Below are 17,434 nucleotides of genomic sequence, written 5' to 3'. Positions count from 1 at the left end.
CATTGATACTGAAATATGCGTAACTAATTTTTCATGAATCAAAGTATTAAGCACTTTTACCTGTGGTATTACGTTTCCAAAGGCTTTATTAAAACAAAACAAAACAAAAAAAACCTCTCTTTTGTCTGGATGGCTCTCAGATATAATTTTATAATTTACATATGAATTAAAAACAGACACATATCTCAGAAAATGTATGTATATGAATTGGAACAGAGAAAAGATTAGTAAAAGGACCCAGGAAAACAATATACAGTATCTTTAGTTTTTCACAATTCTGTGAGAATATTCAATTAAAGGAGACTAATAAATGTATCAATTCACTTGATAGAATTTATAGTGTCCTGATAATTTTTCCTTTATTTCATAAGAACAATCGTTAGAATTAAAGGAAAGGTTTTATTATACCTCCTAAATAATGTGCCCCAAATATGTTAAAACTATCAACATTTAATACTTTATTCAAAAAGCATTTCTGAGGTCTTTGAAATCTACTCAGAATAGGAAGTAGTTCCTTTAAAGGAAGATATGTTAAAATTAATAAAATGGTACTTCCTGACACTTTAGAGTTGTCTTTGAGAAAAGTCAACAGATTTTGTAAGTATTAATAATGCTCCGATGAAAAAACAAGAACCTCACACTCGAGGTGCATAACTATCCATTTCAGCATTTTTCTATTTCCCACCCCCCTTCCATGAGGTTTTAATAAAAAAAGAACCAAAAGCTTTTTTTTCTCCTACAATTTTGCTGGAAATAAAATCACAAAAATCAATCACAACTGCTTCAGTGCCTAGGGCAGAAGCTCTTGGTCTCACCGCCTAGCAGGCTGCTCCTGTGTGACTACTGATGTCCAAACTCTGCGTTATTAAAAAAGCAATGGAGCCAAAACCGGTTTGGCTCAGTGGTAGAGCGTCGGTCTGCGGACTGAAAGGTCCTGGGTTCGATTCCGGTCAGGGGCATGTACCTTGGTTGCGGGCACATCCCCGGTAGGGGGTGTGCAAGAGGCAGCTGGTGGGTGTTTCTCTCCCATCGACGTTTCTAGCTCTCTATCTCTCTCCCTTCCTCTCTGTAAAAAATCAATAAAATATATTAAAAAAAAAAAAAAAAAACAATGGAGTGAAACAAGACACCTACAGAGGGCATACACCTTTCCCCCACATTCCCTCAAAGGGATGACCTTATATAAGCAAATAATTTCCCATCTCAAAATGAAGAAGACAAACATCACGCTTACTTTCTCTAAACGCTCTACAGTAGCCCAGGAAGGATAACAGAAAGAACAGGGCACCCAGGAGGTCTGCGCGGCCCACAATACCAGCAACCTTAAAAGAAGGGGAAGAAAAAGAAATTTACATTAAAAAAAATTCTTTTTTGACAAATCCTAAACTTAAGAAATACAAATTCCTTAGAAGTAGAAAACAAAAATCTTATTAGACTCTGCCATCTCTATTAAAATAATCTATGTACCTTCAACAGCCTGAGGTCTTATCTTAGAACTAGAGGCCCGATGCACGAAGATTCATGCAAGAGCAGGCCTTCCTTCCCCTGGCTGCTGGCACCCCCTTTGCTCCAGCCTGGAGCCGCCTTTCCACCTTCCCACCCTGCCCAGAGGCCCGGAGCAGCTGGGGCAGTGCAGAACACCTGCCCCCCCTCCCCCGCCCACTCAGCATCTGCATATGCAAATTAACCCACCATCTTTGTTGGGTTAATCTGCATACTCACTCCTGATTGGCTGGTGGGCATCGCAAAGGTACGGTCAATTTGCGTCTCACACATTTATTAGTGTAGATTGGTTTTCTTATGCTTTTGGTCTAGGACTTGAGTTAGCTGTTTCTAAGAGAAAGTCGGATTGCTTTGAACCTACTGATGGCTATTGTGTGGACTGCACGTATGTAACAGAAGTCCTGTTCGTTAGCACCCTCTCCCCGAGGGTGGCAGAGACCTGTGTTTCTGATGTCTCCAAAGTGGACTGTCACGTGGAAAATGCTATTAGCTGAAAGGGAATGATATTTAAAGAAGGAAATTCAATTCAAAACATGAAGGGAAGGTGGGAAGTAAGGGTTAAAAGTCATCAGGCAGATAGAAAAAGACAGGAATAATTACTCAAAGCTGCCTCTGCCACCTATTCCTCCCATCAGACCAAAACTGATAAAGTGGGTTAATCTGGAAAGGATTCTTCAAAAGCAATGGAAAAGTAAGACAAAAACAGAATAACATTTCTACCATCCCTCCCCACATTTTCTACATCTACAGACTGTCCTTCCCTTCGTTATATTAGTAACAATGAAGCAATAATGCAATTCGCGTTTCATTTCTTTCAGGCTGATTACTACAATTTGTGTTCTCCAAATGTTTCGTGGCAATGAAAGACGCAGAATTCCACCCATGAGTATTGGGCTAGTTTATGCGGCATCCCTTACTAACAAGCACCTGGATGGTGACATTTATCAAAGTGGTTCTTTAGGTATCACTTTAATGACTGGTAAGTTCACCTTTTCTTAGAGGGCACATATGACATATGAGATACAGAATAAAGACTATTCTATAAACGGAAATAAGAGAACATGCAATGAACATGAAATTACTATGTTTACATATGAACCACGAGTGTGTGTATAAGCAATGAGCTATAAAGAAAGCCTTTTGCGAGTTTCCTGCCACACTAGTTAGCTCTGAAAGCTGAGGGCAATTGCACATTCTGATCCTGAACTCCTGATGCAGGTGAACATGGCAGCCTGTGGTGTCCCTCCGTCTCTGAAAGGGCTGATGACTCTTTCCAACCTGTGAATGCCACCCACATCCAAGAAGGAAGCCAAGGACGAAGGCTCAGCAGGTCTGAATGACTATGTCGGCATGCCGGAGGGTTAAACGGTGCAATCACATCACGAGTGAAGTAAATATGCAATGAGAGTTCTCGACCAGTCCGGCCTGTCACTCACTCACTAAGGGATGCAGTAAATCAGGAATGAAGAGAAACGGGGCAGAGCACACAGTAGGGGCAGGCTCACTGTCAGTTCCCCGCAGGAATCCCAAATTGTGCTTCTGTAAATGTGAGGAGCAGAAAGGAATGAAAACAGGACACAGCAGCTGAGGGTGAGGCAGGTCAGGGGCTCCAGAGCACCTTGGTGAGTGAGGGATGGAGCAGCCGGTCCTGTGGGCCTGCCGCCAGGAGAGAGATGGGAGAGAAAGGAGGGCACCTTCCAGCTGTGGCTATCTACAGAGCCTGAGGGTGGCCCGGAACCCGAATTCCTTAGAGAGAGTAAAACAAGCAAAGTCAACCCAGAGAAGCTTATCCAAAGGGGTCCTCAGATCATGAAGGGATTGGGAAGGGGGTTCAGAGAAAAAGGTTCCTTGAAAGGAGTGAAGGGGAAGGAAGCGGTTTGGATAAATACAAGAATGAGAGCCAAAACAACCACCACTTGTTACCTAGGGACAGTTAGAGACTAACCCTTTACTAGGAGTTTCCCGCTACGCTGATTAGATAGGAAATGCTAAGGGCAACTATGCATTCTGATCTTGAACTCTTGATGCAGGTTCACTAATGTGAACTTTAAACATCACTTATTTTTAAAACAAATATTCTTCCTTTGGCTAGCTTGTGAAGACACTACCAAGTTTTACGCAATATACATTACACGGTCTGACATAGAGAAAAACGTGTTTTTTAAACAGTATGGCAATTGTTTTAAAGTAAAGAGAGTACTTAGTCTTTACAGTAAATTTTTCACATAGTAAAGAGATTTCAGAGACAAGACTGTAAAAGGCTATCCAAGCGGGCACCACATCTAACTGGTAAATGGGCATGAGTACAAAGAGACTTTATTCTTCCTTTCTGATTTTTGCATAATATATTTTCAGGCAAAGTTCTTTACAAAGGCTATTTTTTTTCTTACAAATAACCTTAAACATTCATATCAGGATTCTGAAGAGGTTCAGAACAAATTTTCCCACAATGCACCATTTTGGCATGCTATTTTGAGCTGAAGGCAGCTGAGATCCTGTGGGCTCAGGAGAAATTTTCTGCTCTTCCCTTAACTATCCAGAAATCTAAATTGGGGGCCTTGCCCTTAATGACTTATTACCAGAAATAACTTTTCATGAACTACCTATAGGGCAGGGCAAACTTCTAATTACTGAACATCTGCTCTTACCAGCCTGCAAATTTTCCTCCTCCCCGCCCCCATCTGATACCCCAAGGCATCTCCCATCATTCCTTGGTGCAGGATGCCTTCTATACCTCATTTTCCCTTTTCTGTCTCTGAACCTTCATGTATATGGGATCTCTGACTTTCTCATGTATGTGGGGCTCCCATACATACACATGTAGTTAAATTTGGTTACTTTCTCTTGTTAATCTGTCTCATGGTGATTTCATTACTAGACCAGCTGAAAAAACCTAGACTAAAATTTTTTCCTCCTCCAGAGTTCTCTAGAGGAATCACTGCCAACCGTCCCCCCTCCCCCCAACCCTCCCGAATCCTTAAAGCAGATGGCTCCCTTTTCCCCACCAGGAACCACGTGCACAGGGGCCACAGGGAGGAATTAGGAGGAGGTGACAGGGGAACGTCTCCCCACCCAGCACTTTCAGCGCGAAGCTCTGGGTTTACTGAACGGGCAGATTAAGGAGGCCTGAGCATCCCTCTCTGATACCCAAACTCAGGCAACTGGACATCTTCATCAGTGCTCTGAGGAAAACGAAAACTTATAATTAATTGCACTGTGTCCTCAGGGAACCCCCAGGGCTGCTTCCTGGTCTCCAAAGAGACAAGGAACTAGGCAACTGGCTCCCTTAGCTCCCCTCCCTCCTCTGGTGAGTAGGGTGTCAGAGCCCTTACCATCCACAAACACCCCAGAGTGATTTGGGGTGGCAGAGTTGAAAATAAGAGACATTCATAGGAATTGGAAAGCAAAATCAAACAAATTACATGTATGCATATATGGATAACCCTTGGACACAGACAATAGGGTGGTGGAGGCCTGGGGCGGGGGTGGGCTAGAGGGGGCCAATGGGGGAAAGAGGGAGCATATGTAATACTTCCCACAATAAAAATTTCAAAAATAAAACAACAAAGAAAAGGATGACAATTATTTTACTACCAACTGGAGACCATGAGGTAGGAAGTCTGTAGGGTGTGACTGACCAATCTCAGTTTGCCTAGGGCTATCCCATAACCCCCTTAGTCTTAAGCAAAGTGGACGGCTGATCACCCCAAAGACTGGAAAATGTAGGCTCAACCAAGGATATGCCTTTTATTGATTTTTATAGAGAGAGGAAGGGAGGTTGCCTCCCACATGCGCCCCAAGGATGGAGCCCACAACCTAGGTACGTGCTCTGACTGGGAATCGAACACACAACCCTTTGGTGCACGGGACAATGCGCCAACCGAGTCACCCAGCCAGGGCACAGAAAATGTAGGTTCTTATTTTCATTGTGCAAAAACATTTTTAATATTAACGTTAAGACACAAAACATGTCAATGCTAATATAGGGAGATTTACTAGTGCAGTACTAACACTGGAGGGACCTACACTGCCATGACTTTCCCTTAATAAATGTGAACAGAAGCAGCACAATTACTCCCAAATCCTCAATCCTCATCCCAGGTCAATGTTCAGTGGGGGCAGGAGGTGAGGATGCTGTGCCCAGGGTCGTTACTAGGGACCCCGGCCAGGCCCCAGCCCACAGCACAGGGCGGCTCCCTCGGTCCTGCCCTGGAACACTCTGAAGAGTCTCCCTCCATCTTAGTGGTCGGCAAAACTCGGCTCGCGAGCCACATGTGGCTCTTTGGCCCTTTGAATGTGGCTCTTCCAGAAAATACCATGTGCAGGTGCACATGTACAGTGGGATTGAAACTTTGTGGCCCATGGGCAGAAGTCAGTTTTCAGCCTGGGTGAGTCTATTTTGAAGGAGTGGCGTTTATACACTCAAGGGGCCAAAGAGCCACATGTGGCTAGCAAGCTCTGGTTTGCCCACCATTGCTCCATCTGATTCTTTGGGTAGTCCTGCTTTATGCTCACTTTAAAGCTAAGTTACATGTAGAGCAGAAAATAAAAGGGAGATAAAGATAAATACTATTTGTCAAAACAATGAAAGGTGAATATATAAATTATCTGTCTTAGGAATGCTAATTTCTAATAACCCTAAACTTTTCCTTGCATTATGAATTCGAATGACTTTCATAGAATGGAAGGGTGGGAGATATTAAGAAATTTTTTTCAGATACTCCCCTTTCTCCTAAAGCTAGATTTCTTTGGGCTTATTTTTAAATATCCCAAATGTAGAATTTTGGTGGTAACATCCCCGGATTGCATTTACCTGGGGAGGTGTGTGCACATCCAGTTATACTTGTCGGCATTTCAAACTTGTTTATAAACTAACTTTTCAGTATTTAAAATCAGAGTTTTAGAAAAACTTCTTTGGTTAATAATTCAAATATTTGATTTTGCTTTTAAGATCACACTACATCAGATAAGTACCAAATCAGTACTTCTGCCTGAAATACCCTTATTTCTGATTAATGTGTACACTATTTCTGAATCCCAACAAATACTTAGGCCATAAAGAGAACTAGGACAGAAACAAATTCTAATTTGAACACAAACATATAGATTGCAGCAGTTCCCAGCTTGCCAATACATTAAGTCCTCTGAATTTGCTGAAGTAAAACATTATGAGGATTTTTTAAAGCTTCAAAGTAGATAAAATTTTAAAGAACACTGAAAGAACAATTCCACAATCTTCTTAATACCAAAGAAGAGGTAGTTTAATAAAATTTATAAAATCAGACACTAGCCCTAGTCGGTTTGGCTCAGTGGATAGGCAGGGGTCCTCAAACTTTTTAAAGTGGGGGCCAGATCACGGTCCCTCAGAGAGCTGGAAGGCCGGACTATATGAACTACTAACTCCTACTGTAACACCTCGGCTGCGCTCACTGCCCAAAAAACCTGGCGGGCCGGATCAGACTCCTCTGCGGGCCGCATGTGGCCCGCGGGCCGTAGTTTGAAGACCCCTGGGATAGAGCATCCGGCTAGGAGACTCAAGGGTCCCAGGTTCAATTCCTGTCAAGGGCATATACCTTGGTTGCAGGCACATACCCAGTAGGGAGTGTGCAGGAGGCAGCTGATTGATGTTTCTAACTCTCTATCCCTCTCCCTTCCTCTCTGTAAAAAAATAAATAAAATATACTTTTTTAAAAATTAAAAAAATCAGATGCTAAAGGCAGGAATTTTGCTCAGTATTTTGAAACTTAATTCCAAGATGCTCAAAGCACTTGGTTAACGTATTTAATAACACATGAAATTCAGAAATCAATTGTGGAGAAGTAGTAAAGTAATACATGCAGTATTTTATATGAGGTACTTCATGCTCACAGAATGAATAAAATAAAATATTTTACCTAAGCAAACATGATGATTTACATTTTCAAAGGGTCCCCATGGAGGTGGGGTGGCGTGGTTTCTGAAAATCCCATATAATTTCTACCAAATATACTCAGCAGCAGCTCAGTGGACGAAAGGCCCGGCCCACAGGACAGCGGGCCAGGCCCATCAGGAGCTGCCAAACCACATGGCCAGGGAGAAGAGAATAATGCGGGGGGCGCCAAGGAGAGGAGAAGGAAGGGGGGGAGAACTCGTGAGTAATGTCACAGCAGGACTTGGGGACCAGCTTTCTAGTTCAACTCAAGAGCATGGCGGCAGCGTCTCTGCACAGACCTGGGACAGCCAGGTTCCCAGTTCTATTCCTACACCCGCCAGCCACAGGACTGCCCTGGGAGAAGTCCTCTACCGGTCCTCCCAGGCCAGTTCCTCTTCTGTAAAGTGAAACTGTGATGCCGCCCAATCTGATCCAACAGAGTGTTTGTGGCAATCATGACAGTACGAGGGAGTATTTTGCAAACTATACACCTCTCAGCGAACACAGGAAAATGGAGAAAGGTAACCTTGGCCTCTAGCTTATATACCCCAAAGCCAGGCAACATGCAATATGCACACCTTTACAGTGTGGGTATAGAAGGGAACCAGAGAGCATCACCAGCGAGCAAACCATGCTGCCGTTATAAAGTCTTCGTCAACCAGGACTCTGCATTTTCCCGTAAGAGAGGCCTGCTGGATCTGCCTACGATGGTTTCAAACGCCTGGCAGGGCACCACCACAGCTCTACGAGCATTTACAGGAAGCCTGTCTTAGGACACACACCGACACACGTGCGGGGGCCGCGGGTGGGTGATACTCACGCACTCCGTGTGCACCGGGTGCACAGCGAACAGCAGAGCGGCCAGCAGGGACGCCCTGGGGGCCAGGTTTACCCTCCGGCCTCTGCTGGTGTACTGCAGGCCGCCGAACAGCACCGAGAAGACATCCACCAGGAGGACCGAGATGCCGGCGTGCAGGAGGATGTTGACCACGTGGAAGCTCACCGGGTGGAAGCCTCCCGACAAATAGTAGTTAATCCTGCGGCAAAGGAAGGGTGCTCACACCAGGTGCGCAGAAGCACCTGAAGCAAAACGCAAACCATCTACAGAGAAAGGCTGGTGAGTAAAAACGCTCCAAGGAGGAAAGAAGACTTTGTGCAATGTTGGTTAAAATAACACCCAGATAAACAATGCCGCTAAGCTGAGGAAATTGGAGAGAAGGTAAGAACAATGAGCTGCAGAGGGGGGAAGAGGACGACAAGGGGATCTCAGAGGAGTGGGACAGAAAATACACAGAGAGGGAAGGCAGAAGGAATTTTTAAGTGCAAAACAGGCAAGACTGAAAAAAAAAACACCGGATCGCACATTACTCATGGCTATCCCACAGGAACCTGGATATAAGATAGTCATGTAACTTGCTTATTCAAAAAAAGAAAAAGAAAAGAAAGTACAGGTTTTCTACCAGGCTTCTGAACAATGAACCACTTTTTCATTGTCAGGGATTCTTATTTTCCTGACTGCGTTCCCATTACCAGTGGTTCCATTTCATCATCTCCATGCTTCTTTGAGAGATCTATAGACAAGTGTTTAATGCGTCAAAGAAATAGCTATGAATAGGAACTCTGTGTGGTGAATAAATCTATTTCATGCAAACAGCTCCCTGATTAATGGGGAGAGTGGGATTGGTTTTTTAACCTTTTTTTTTTTTTGCCTATTGACTTGGTAACAGCAGGAAGATTGATGCCTTTTATTCGTAGTGGGGGGAAAAATGGCAATTTCATGTGATGCCACATGTTGCCTTGTCTTGTGTTGCTTCCTAGGTATGCAGGAGCAAAGGGTCCAACCTCCAGGAGCTGTGAAAAACAGACACTTCACCCATGTACATGTCATTCTTGACAGGGGCCGTGCTAGCCTCTGCATTGTTGTTCCACTTTTAGCACCTCTTCTGCCAAAGCAAGCCCTGCGATGACGTTTCCACAGGCAGTAGGCCTAACTCCTAACAGTGAGAACTATCACGTACGTCTTGGAAACCCCTAGAGGCGAGTGGCTTATGCTTCCCTGGGAACTATTCACTGGACTCCTAGACGCCGGGACTCCTGTCACATGCCACCTGGTACATGATAACGCACAAGCTGTGGGTGGCCCTCGCGGGCAGCCCACAGTCATTCCTCACCTGAAAGTCAGCACGGTGAGAGGCCTGTAGGACTTGTGGCTGGTGTTGCTGCTCAGCCGACTGCCCCAGAAGTCATGATGCCACAGGTCCCCAAGGGGCGTTTCTGCTCGGAGGTCCTGCGGGAACACAACCAGAGGACGTTCAGGACAAAGGAGTCCTGACTCCTGAACCCAGAGCTAAGCCCTCACGAGTCCCCTTCTCTAAAGTTCCTTATACCTCTACCAGGCACCTGTTGCAGGAATATTCCTGCCAGACTTCCAGTGGGCTTCCTTCCCACCACCCGCACATCCCCCGATGCGGAGGGTAGGGTGGGGTGGGGCCACCATCTCACCATCTCCACAGCCATGTGCACTGCCCCACTGCTGCACGCCTTGCCCCACATGCCCCACCCGCTGTGCCCACCACCCCCATTGCCTCGCCCCGCCCTGCAGGTGCTGCCAGTTTTCCCTCCAGCAGCCACAGCCGCCTTGCTTTCCACTTTCCTTCCCTCTTCCTTCTATGCTGTCTTCTTCACTCCTCCCTCTTTCCACATATGCAAATCAACCGTCCATCTTTGTTGGGTTAATTTGCATACTCACTTTGATTGGTTAGTGGCCGTGGCTTGTGTGGCGGAATAATGGTTAATTTGCATATTACTCTATTATTAGGTTAGATTCTCCAACTCTTCCACCACGTGGGCTGCCAGCAGGTCCCCTGGGCCCTCTGACACATTCTCCACATTGCTCTTTCCAAAATGCAAATGGAGTCACTCCACCCACATCAGCTTGAAACAATGCTACAGCTCCCTCCCTCCCCCCTTTCTAGGACAAGGCCGATGTTTTGACATAGATGCCACAGTCCGGGTGCTCTGTCTCCCACCAGCCTCTGCAGGCTCATCTCTTGGACTCAGTGATCTGCTAATGGCCTGCATCTGATCCCCACACAGCTCTTGCTACCATCCACTCAAAGGCTTTGCATGTTCAGATTTCCATCCAGCTGGTCACTCCTCAACTCTTCACAACTCAGCTCCTGGTGGCATTGGTAAACCTAACTGCAGCCTCACACAACAATTTCAATAAAATACAACTAAAATACAAAATGGACATTACCCAGAACTACAGGAAAATCGACTGACTAGAAATTCTACAAGAAGGAAAGAGAAAACCAGAAGGAAAAGCAGAGGAGCTGTAAAAGCCTAAGGTACGGAGACATGCTGCGCATGCAGAGAGGACAGAGCCGGAGAGGAGGGGGAGGCTGAGTGCCTGGCTGGCGTTCCCTAAAGGGAAGGAGATAAAAGCTCCGGACTGTGCTGAATCCCAGTTCTAGGCCAGACCCTGGGGACCCAGGCTCATACAGAGGGAGCCTGGGCTGTAAGGCGGAACCCCGGGGGAACGGCGAAAGGCAGAGCCCCCGGAGGTGCGCACATTGCGCACAGAGGACGACGGACTGTTGGCTCTGCTGCTAGATTGCCCTAGTGGGAAGAAGACAAAAGCTACGGACTGTGCTGAGCCCCAGTTCTGACTGCACTGAACCCCAGTTCTAGGCCAGACCCTGGGGACCCAGGCTCATACAGAGGGAGCTGGGCTGTAAGGTGGAACCCCGGGGGAGGGGCAAAAGGAAGTCCCGGAGGCGCGGACATTGTGCGTAGAGACCGGGTGGTTGACTGTGCCGCTGGATTGCCCTGGCGGGAAGGAGACAAAAGCTCCAGACTGCTCTGAACCCCACTTCCAACTGAACTGAACCCCAGTTCTGGGTTCATTGGGGGAGAGCCTAGACTGTTTGGTAGCAGGCGAAACTCGAGGGCACCTTTCTCTCAGAGGTGCTTGCAATGAGTACTGAAGGACCCGGAGGAACACTGAGACTCAGGAGCCTCATAGGGCGTGGCTGACGGAAGCCAAGGCTGTAGGCTTCACCCTGAAACACAACTCAGCTCCTCCTGCTATTCATACCTCAGCCACTGAGCTATGACCTTTCTAAGCTGATGCGATTTCCCTTCTGTGGGTCCTGGGCATCTTGCACCCATCCTCACAGCCCCTGGCACACTGGCAATTTATAGTCTAGTGACTGTTATCTGTCTGCCCCGCTGGCTTGGGGCTCCGAGAGGCCTGGGACACATCGGTGTTTGCTGGCGGTACATGGAAGATGCTTAATCTATGCTGAATGAATGAATGGACCATATAGCTAAATGAGATCACTATTACTTTCTCTCATGAGTGTGGATAAACATGTATTTTTTTTAAGTTTCTCATTTTTAGTCATGAGCTAAGCAGATAGTAAAATTAAAGGAAAAACAACTTCCACATAATTTTTTAAAGATACATATCACTAGCTATTTAAAAAAATAGGCCTATCTTACTAATAAGGTAATTTAATTTGGTACTGTATTATGGATGCTTAAAAACATGTATATATTTTTTTTTACATTTAAATATGAAACTAGATTGTTTAAACTGTCTCTAACAAGAAGAAAAGCTACTGTGGAGTAACAAAACTGAGTATTAATTTTCTCTTTAAAGCATAATTACACAGGAATAGTTTAGGGACTAGACATCATGATGTTCTGAGCACCGCAGGAGCAGACTGTTGCAGTAACCAAAATCAACTCTGATGTGAGCAAAAAGGGAAGGCTTTAAAGTTAGTGCACGGTTCCCACACTCCCAGGTGGGCTGGAAAACCAGGTCAGGGCTGTGCAGCCAGGAGCACACCCACAATCCCCACTGCTGGCACCTCCCTGAGGCTGCCCGGGCACCTCCAGACCCCACCTCTGTGCATTATGAGCTCCTCACTCCAGCAGGTGGTACACCTGACAGGAGAGCCCACGTCTGTGCCTGTGTCTGCGTCTGAAAATGCCGCACACAGAGGCAGTGTGTCAAATCGTGGCTGGTGCAGAGAGCCTCCAGTGTCCATGGCGCCCAGTGGAGTGCAGTGAGTCCTGGCCACTGAAGTGCTTGCTGGCTCAAAGGGACAGGCTTCAGAAGAGGCAAGAGCCGAAACCGGTTTGGCTCAGTGGATAGAGCGTCGACCTGCAGACTGAAAGGTCCCAGGTTCGATTCTGGTCAAGGGCATGGTACCTTGGTTGTGGGCACATCCCCAGTGGGGGGTGTGCAAAAGGCAGCTGATCGATATTTTTCTCTCTCTCTCTCTCCCTTTCTCTCTGTAAAAAATCAATAAAATATATATTAAAAAAAAAAAAAAAAAAAAAAAAAGAAGAGGCAAGAGATACAAGGCTGGTCACCTGATACCTACTCTGAGGCTGCAGTTCTCTTCCAGTGGGTGTCCGCTTCAGAGGCCCTGCGTGTACCAACACCCTCTCTGAGTCGGTTAGCTATTTCTGGAAGTCCCTGTGGTCCACCCACCAACTAAGTCCACTCAGTTATGAAACTGGAAGTCCATCTTCTTTTGCACTGTCCCAGAAGCACCTGTCCGGCTGTGAAAGGGTTGGGCAGAGGCTCTTTCCTTCCACGTGAGCAGTAAGTAAACACCAACGAAGCTTTAAATATTTGATTAGGTGTAGCCTACACAAGCGGGGCGCGCCATAGGAAGGTCGATTCTTCCTGATAAGGATTGACGGGAAAGACGTGTTCTGTATGAAATTCCTGCTAACGTCATGTCTCAGAGAAAATCATCATCTCAATGAAAGAAGGCAACCGGACACTGCAAGGACGCATCTGGAAAGCAGCCCTGAACACCAGAAACACCCGGTAACAGCCTGCTTCACATGACGGTAGGCACGGTGCCAGTGAAGGGAGAAGAGCCTTTCATGAAACACGAAAGGGAAAAGGAGGGCTAGCGAGCTGACAAAGGGGCAGTGTGATGCTCTAGGAAACACTGACAATGTGCTGTGGAGCCATGATGCGTGGCTTCCTCAGCCTAACCCCACCCAGAAGGAAGGAGAACTACAGCCACCCCCCAGGGCATCCCACATCCCACAGAGCTCCAGCTGTCCCGGCTTATGGAAGTTCTCCCCTATATAAGTTAACGCCTTAAATACCTTCCACTTAACCAACGTGGAAGAGTCAAGAAACTCTCAATAAAATGAAGAATAGCCCTAACCGGTTTGACTCAGTAGACAGAGCGTCGGCCTGCAGATACAAGGGTCCCAGGTTTGATTCTGGTCAAGGGCATGTACCTCGGTGGCAGGCACATCCCCAATAGGGGGTGTGCAGGAGGCAGCTGATCAATGTTTCTCTCTCATCGATGTTTCTAACTCTCTAGCCCTCTCCCTTCCTCTCTGTGAAAAGAATCAATAAAAATATATATTAAAAAATAAAATAAAAATAAAACGAAGAATAAATATTTTAAAGTCAAGTCATGCCCTCAATTCCTTGTTAGGAATTCTATAGTTATTAAGCCACGCGTGTGACATAACACAGTTGCTTAGGGCTACAAACATCCTTCTTTTTCCTTTAAGCCTGGCTTTAAAAAGAACTAAAATAGAAACATCTGCAGTAATGGCTGGGTGAATTGAGGAAAACTACAAACGAAGAACTTGAATTAAAAGCAAGCATCAACAATGCTGTCGTATGTGCCTTCAAAACAGAGAAAATCAGTTGCAACGCATGAAAATAAAATACATGCAAAAAACAGTCATTCCTCTCAGCCCTCCTAGAAAAGAATGTTTGCCACATAGACAATTTCCCCCAATATTCCCAATGTGATAATGAGTTTTCCCACATTTGGTTGAATCCATGACTGAAAAAATTTCAGAGCATTAAAAAACGGCGGGACAAAGAGTTGCTACAATTGTAGCTACTACCTGTTTCCCCGAAAATAAGACAGTGTCTTATATTAATTTTTGCTCCCAAAGATGTGCTAGATCTTATTTTCAGGGGATGTCTTATTTTTCCATGCGCTAGGTCTTATTTTCGGAGGATGTTTTATTTTCGGGGAAACACAGGTAGAGAGAAAAACTAGTATATTCCTTCAAACCCTCTTCATTGGTGAAGGCATATATAAATATCTGCTGAGTAACTAGACTGTCACAGGACTCTAATCTGGGCCATTTCCACGGTCTGTCTCCTCTCGGCCCTTGCCTGCCTCCGCCTGTCTTGTTCTGGTTTTCTTCGCCGAAATCTTTTTCCTTCCTTCCCACAACCTTATGTCTTCTTCCTTACCCCTAGGTAGCAAGGGAAAGAGGCAGCACTTTCCCTGGACCGATGTAGCACCCACTGGTGAGCACAAGTGCTGGGATTCCGCTGACTCTGCAAATTTGAGTCAGAACGCGAAACGAGCAGGCACTGCAGCGCTCCCCACCCTCCAGCAGCTGTCAGCAGCTGTCCCGAAGCTATCATTGAAGGACAAAGAAGCCAGCGCGCTGCCTGCTGCTGAGGATGTACCTTTTGGTGGATGATCACTGCAGTATGTGTGTGATTTTCTTTTTTTTTCCTGGAACAGTTCTGCCCTAGAAGTTCGGGGGATTTATCACAAACCCTGAAATCCTCCGTCTGCAAGGCCCTACAAAACGCTCGCCTTGAAATCTTAGAATAACAGTCTCTCTGATACATGTGGGAGGCCTGTGGTCTCACATCACAGAGGGCATATGGGGAGGGTAGAGCCCGAGGGGAGGCAGGGGTTGGAGACCCCGCTGCCAGCAATAAAAGGGGCCCTATACCCAGGAGACGCTATCTAAAAGAGATGGGGAGCTGAAACCAGTTTGGTTCAGTGGATAGAGCGTCAGCCTGCGGACTGAAAGGTCCCGGGTTCGATTCCGGTCAAGGGCATGTACCTGGGTTGCAGGCACATCCCCAGTAGGAGGTGTGCAAGAGGCAGCTGATCGATGATTCTCTCAATGAATTATATTTAAAAATCAGCCGAAACCGGTTTGGCTCAGTGGTAGAGCATCGGTCTGCAGACTGAAGGGTCCCAGGTTCAATTCCGGTCAAGGGCATGTATATTGGTTGCGGGCACATCCCCGGTAGGGGGTGTGCAAGAGGCAGCTGGTCGATGTTTCTCTCTCATCGACGTTTCTAGCCATCTTTCTCCCTTCCTCTCTGTAAAAAATCAATAAAATATATTTAATTAATTAATTAATTAATTAAATGGGGAATCTAGAGCACAACCGGAGCCCAGGCAAAGGCTTACCCCCCGTGGAAGGGAAAACAACTCAACACAAACGTAGACCATGACTGAGACGTAGGCGAGCGGTGAACGTCAGTTTATCAGGAAGGAATTAAGATACGAACCTTATTGTTAACGATCGCTTCAGAGTCATCAAAGACAAACTCTCCATCGTAGCTGCGTGCGAAACACAGGAGGGAAGCCAAGCCCACGACCAACTTGGCCCGGAAAGGGGGGACGGAGGACGGGACGATGTGCTCCAAGTCGGCCTCCAGCTCGGCCATTCTGAAAACTGCAGGCTGTCCGTCTCTGGCTCCAGCATTCTGCTGGTTAGAAATCTGCAAGAAAAATAACAGGCTACGATTATTGATCAGCGCACCGTTAGGAATGCTTCCGCCGTGGACATACCTCGAGTAAGAGTTAGGCAGCCATGATGCTGCAATTTTAGAGCATGCACTCCTTAGGAAGTGTAAGGTGCCATTTTCAAACTTCTGGTGGGCAGAAAAGCCACCTGGGACACATTCGGATTCTCCGGGGGCCCAACCGCAGCCTAGCAGACTGACACCCCTGCGTTTCCGATGCTGGGTTATCTGTGAGAAACACTGATGTAACGGACTCCTATACTTATCAACCTCCTATTGGAAATGATTTTTTTTTTTTTTTTTTACAGGCTTGTAATCAGTTTACAAAATTAAAAAAAGAAAATAGTTAACACCTTACTGCATCCAATCAAGAAAAATCAAGAAATATTCACGGTTTGGTCTTATCACATTGTATGTGGGGGATGGTCGGGGGTATGAGACATGACTGGGATTCTGAGAAGTCAGGCCAGTTAGATGAAAATCTGGGAGAGGGGAGCTTTGATAGAGATAGCGAGGCAGGGCACACGGATGGCCACGTCAGTGCTTCACACACGGACGACAGAGGAAGGAGAGAATGTTGTAGACTGACTGGTCTGAGGTAATACCTTATCGCAGAAAGAGCTGAGCTGTATCAAAAAGAGGAGGGGAAGTGATTCTAGGTGAGACCTTCAATATCTGTGAAGGGGTCAAGTTAAAAATATCCATTTATTTTTACCTTTTCTTTCAAACAGGCAAAATGTTAAAGCGAGAAATGTCTGTCTCAGCCTTGCCACTTTGTCCTCTGGCCTGGCGGATGCTACCTATCGTCTCAGGACCCACTTCCGGTGGGACTCTGCAAAGCGGAGTCACTCCCCAGCAGCGAGAGCTCCCTGCCTTGGGATTCACCCAAACCAGCAGGTTATCTGTCCCCATTCCCACCACACCTTGAATAGGTCCGTTCTTTGCATTTACCAGAACTATGTTTGGGTCAGACTTGCTTGGATTCCATTTTGGTTAAGTTCCTATCATTTCTCTTTGGGCCTCAGTTTCCTCACCTCTAATGTGAGGGTGATACTGTGCTGACCTTACATGGTTGTCAAGGGGGTGAACCAGGACATGCACCTAGAGCTTGGAAGCACTGCCTTTAGAAACACTGGCTTTCATAAATGCCCACGGATGGTTAGCGTCATTACAAGTACCTTCTTCAAGGTGGGGGGAAGCACAGGTACACAACTAACTGCTTTCTTTGGAACATCTTTGGTTCGGAGGCCCTTGTCTTTCCTAGCTAAGGGACCTGCCCCCATCCCTTTCCTGCCGAGACAGAGGAGAATCCCAGGCCCCTGAACGGGGGAAGGCAATTGGATTGCATTTGTTTCCAGGTCTCCCAGGGAATCGCCCAGATTATGGAATCAATAAGAAGTCAGCCACAGAGGCCCTCTGAGGTCACAGACATCTTTTCGATAGGCTTCTGC

General features: G+C 46.3%; 1 protein-coding gene across 1 annotated transcript in view; it reads right to left on the bottom strand.

Annotated features, from left to right (window-relative positions):
• Positions 1-17,434, bottom strand: part of TMTC4 (transmembrane O-mannosyltransferase targeting cadherins 4) — a 60,814-nt gene that overhangs the window by 41,716 nt on the left and 1,664 nt on the right. The window contains exons 2-5 of the mRNA XM_084880265.1: positions 15,747-15,959; positions 9,586-9,701; positions 8,235-8,451; positions 1,235-1,322 (exon numbers count right to left, since the gene is read on the bottom strand). Coding sequence (XP_084736391.1) covers positions 1,235-1,322; positions 8,235-8,451; positions 9,586-9,701; positions 15,747-15,905 — 580 coding nt within the window. The 5' untranslated portion in view covers positions 15,906-15,959. The remainder of the gene's footprint in view (positions 1-1,234; positions 1,323-8,234; positions 8,452-9,585; positions 9,702-15,746; positions 15,960-17,434) is intronic.

This window comes from Pipistrellus hanaki, assembly GCF_964339955.1.
Source record: "Pipistrellus hanaki genome assembly, chromosome: 3".
NCBI classification, from domain to species: Eukaryota; Metazoa; Chordata; class Mammalia; order Chiroptera; family Vespertilionidae; genus Pipistrellus; species Pipistrellus hanaki.
The sequence above is the reverse complement of the archived record's forward strand: the minus strand, read 5'-3'. Positions and strand labels throughout refer to the sequence as shown.